This window comes from Nanorana parkeri, unplaced genomic scaffold (assembly GCF_000935625.1).
Source record: "Nanorana parkeri isolate BGI_ZX_2015 unplaced genomic scaffold, ASM93562v1 scaffold748, whole genome shotgun sequence".
Lineage (NCBI taxonomy): Eukaryota > Metazoa > Chordata > Amphibia > Anura > Dicroglossidae > Nanorana > Nanorana parkeri.
Window position 1 is genome coordinate 774,414 of NW_017307016.1, and position 1,978 is coordinate 776,391.

Genomic DNA, 1,978 nt, shown 5'->3' on the forward strand with positions numbered 1-1,978 from the left:
CCTGTGCTTGACTGTGTTCATAAATTTCTAATGCTGATCAGCCCCTGCTGCAGCCTCCCGCTTTGTAACTTGCTATCAAGTGGCAGCGCAGACTGAGGAATCGCTTTTTCCTGCCTGGAGCCGACTGATCACTGGGGGAGGGGAGACTGAGGAAATGTTTCGTCTGATCACAAGGTGAGGGAGTCTGGGGGAAATGCTTCCTCCTGCCTGCAGCAGACTTATCACTGGGAGAGGGGAGACTGTGGAAATGCTTCTTCCTGCCTGCAACAGACTGATCACTGGGGGAGGGAAGACTGAGGAAATGCTTCCTCCTGCCTGCAGCAGTCTGATCACAGGGTGAGGGAGTCCGGGGAAATGCTTCCTCCTGCCTGCAGCATACTGATGACATCATCTCAACCTAGGCAAAGTCACTGATTGAAGATGAAGGATGGCTCTTTTTAATAATAAAAGGTGTGGCTTTTCTTGATACTACTGGTGTATATTGTGTCAGGAATGTCAGCAGTTAAGTTATTGTATACAATAGAATTAAATTCCAGGCTATAGCTGATTTTATACAATGTGATGTGTGGTTTTTTTGTGTGTGACGGATTTGTGTGTTATTTGTAACTTTGTATCTATGTGAAGAATTTTCCTTTCAATGAACACATTGTTTCCATGTCGTGTTACATCATTTCACTCTCACAGTTTCTCTGTTACAGATGAAAGTTGATCCATCTTATTTCAGCTCCAACCAAAGCACCGTCCCGGAATTCATCTTGTCCAGCATATCTTCCATCTATGAGGTCCGACTGCTCCTGTTTATCACATTTACTGTTGTCTACATCATCACCGTCTTCGGCAATGGGGTCATCGTATTGGTCATACAGTTGAATGCTCGCCTGCAGACACCTATGTATTTTTTCCTGACCCACCTTTCCTTTCTGGACATCTGTTACTCCTCGGTCACCGTCCCTAAATTGCTGGATATCCTCCTCGCCGACAACAGGCGAATGCCATTTGTCGGCTGCATTTTGCAGATGTATCTCTTCCACGTCCTGGCGAGCTCGGAGATGTTTCTTCTCACCGCCATGGCATACGATCGATATGTGGCGATATGCGACCCTTTACGTTATGCGGTCCTGATGAGGAGAGCGGTGAGCTTGCCGCTTGGCGCCTGTGCCTGGCTGGGCGGGTTCGTCCATTCTACGTTTCACACCGCCTTCATTTTGCGACTCTCCTTTTGCGGACCGAACCAAATGGACAATATCTTCTGTGACGCCACCCCGCTGATTAAATTGTCGTGTTCGGACGCGACGCTTGACGAGATCATGCTGACCGTGACGCCGGGAATTCTGGGTCCCTCTTGCTTTATGGTTGTTCTCCTGTCTTATGGTTACATCATAAGAAACATCTTGAAAATGAAAACCAGGGAAGGACGGAGTAAGACCTTTTCCACGTGTGCCTCACATCTAATAGTGGTTTCCATATTCTACGGCACGGGTATTATTGTCTATCTGCAGCCCATGTCTGTCTACTCGTCCGCCAATCGCTTCATTACGGTTTTCTACGCCGTCATCACGCCCATGTTAAATCCTATCATCTATACATTGAGGAACAAGGACGTCAAAGGGGCAGTTCAGAAGATGCTGCTCCAGCAGAACATTGCACAGAAAAGTAACATTGTGACGGTTTCATGATATGGGTGGAATTTTAAATCTTACAGCTTTATTGAATCAAGAAATGGTGGTAGGGGTGTAACCAGGGCCGGATTTCCCACAAGGCCAACCAAGGCCCGGCCTTGGGGCAGCAGGGGTGAGGAATTCATGTACCCCAACACCCAGGACATGCAGTTCCAGGCACTGGGCGGGTAGTTGTTTTCTACATTTAGCCCTGATTTAGGCAAGCAGGGCCAAATGTACAGCGGGGAAGCCGCCACTTGTTTCGTACAAGTGATCTTGGCGATGTCACAGAGATCACTTGTATGCAGCCTGCAGGTCCC

The 1,978-nt window shown here is 48.0% G+C and overlaps 1 protein-coding gene across 1 annotated transcript; it reads left to right on the forward strand.

Annotated features, from left to right (window-relative positions):
• Positions 1–698: 698 nt before the first annotated feature.
• LOC108793443 (olfactory receptor 4Q3-like) lies at positions 699–1,676 on the forward strand. The gene has a single exon (XM_018564391.1). The coding sequence runs from the start codon at positions 699–701 to the stop codon at positions 1,674–1,676; it is 978 nt and encodes a 325-aa protein (XP_018419893.1).
• Positions 1,677–1,978: the final 302 nt, after the last annotated feature.

Excerpts from the sequence above, each read along its gene's own strand:
- LOC108793443 (XM_018564391.1), top strand. The coding sequence starts at position 699 with ATGAAAGTTGATCCATCTTATTTCAGCTCCAACCAAAGCACCGTCCCG.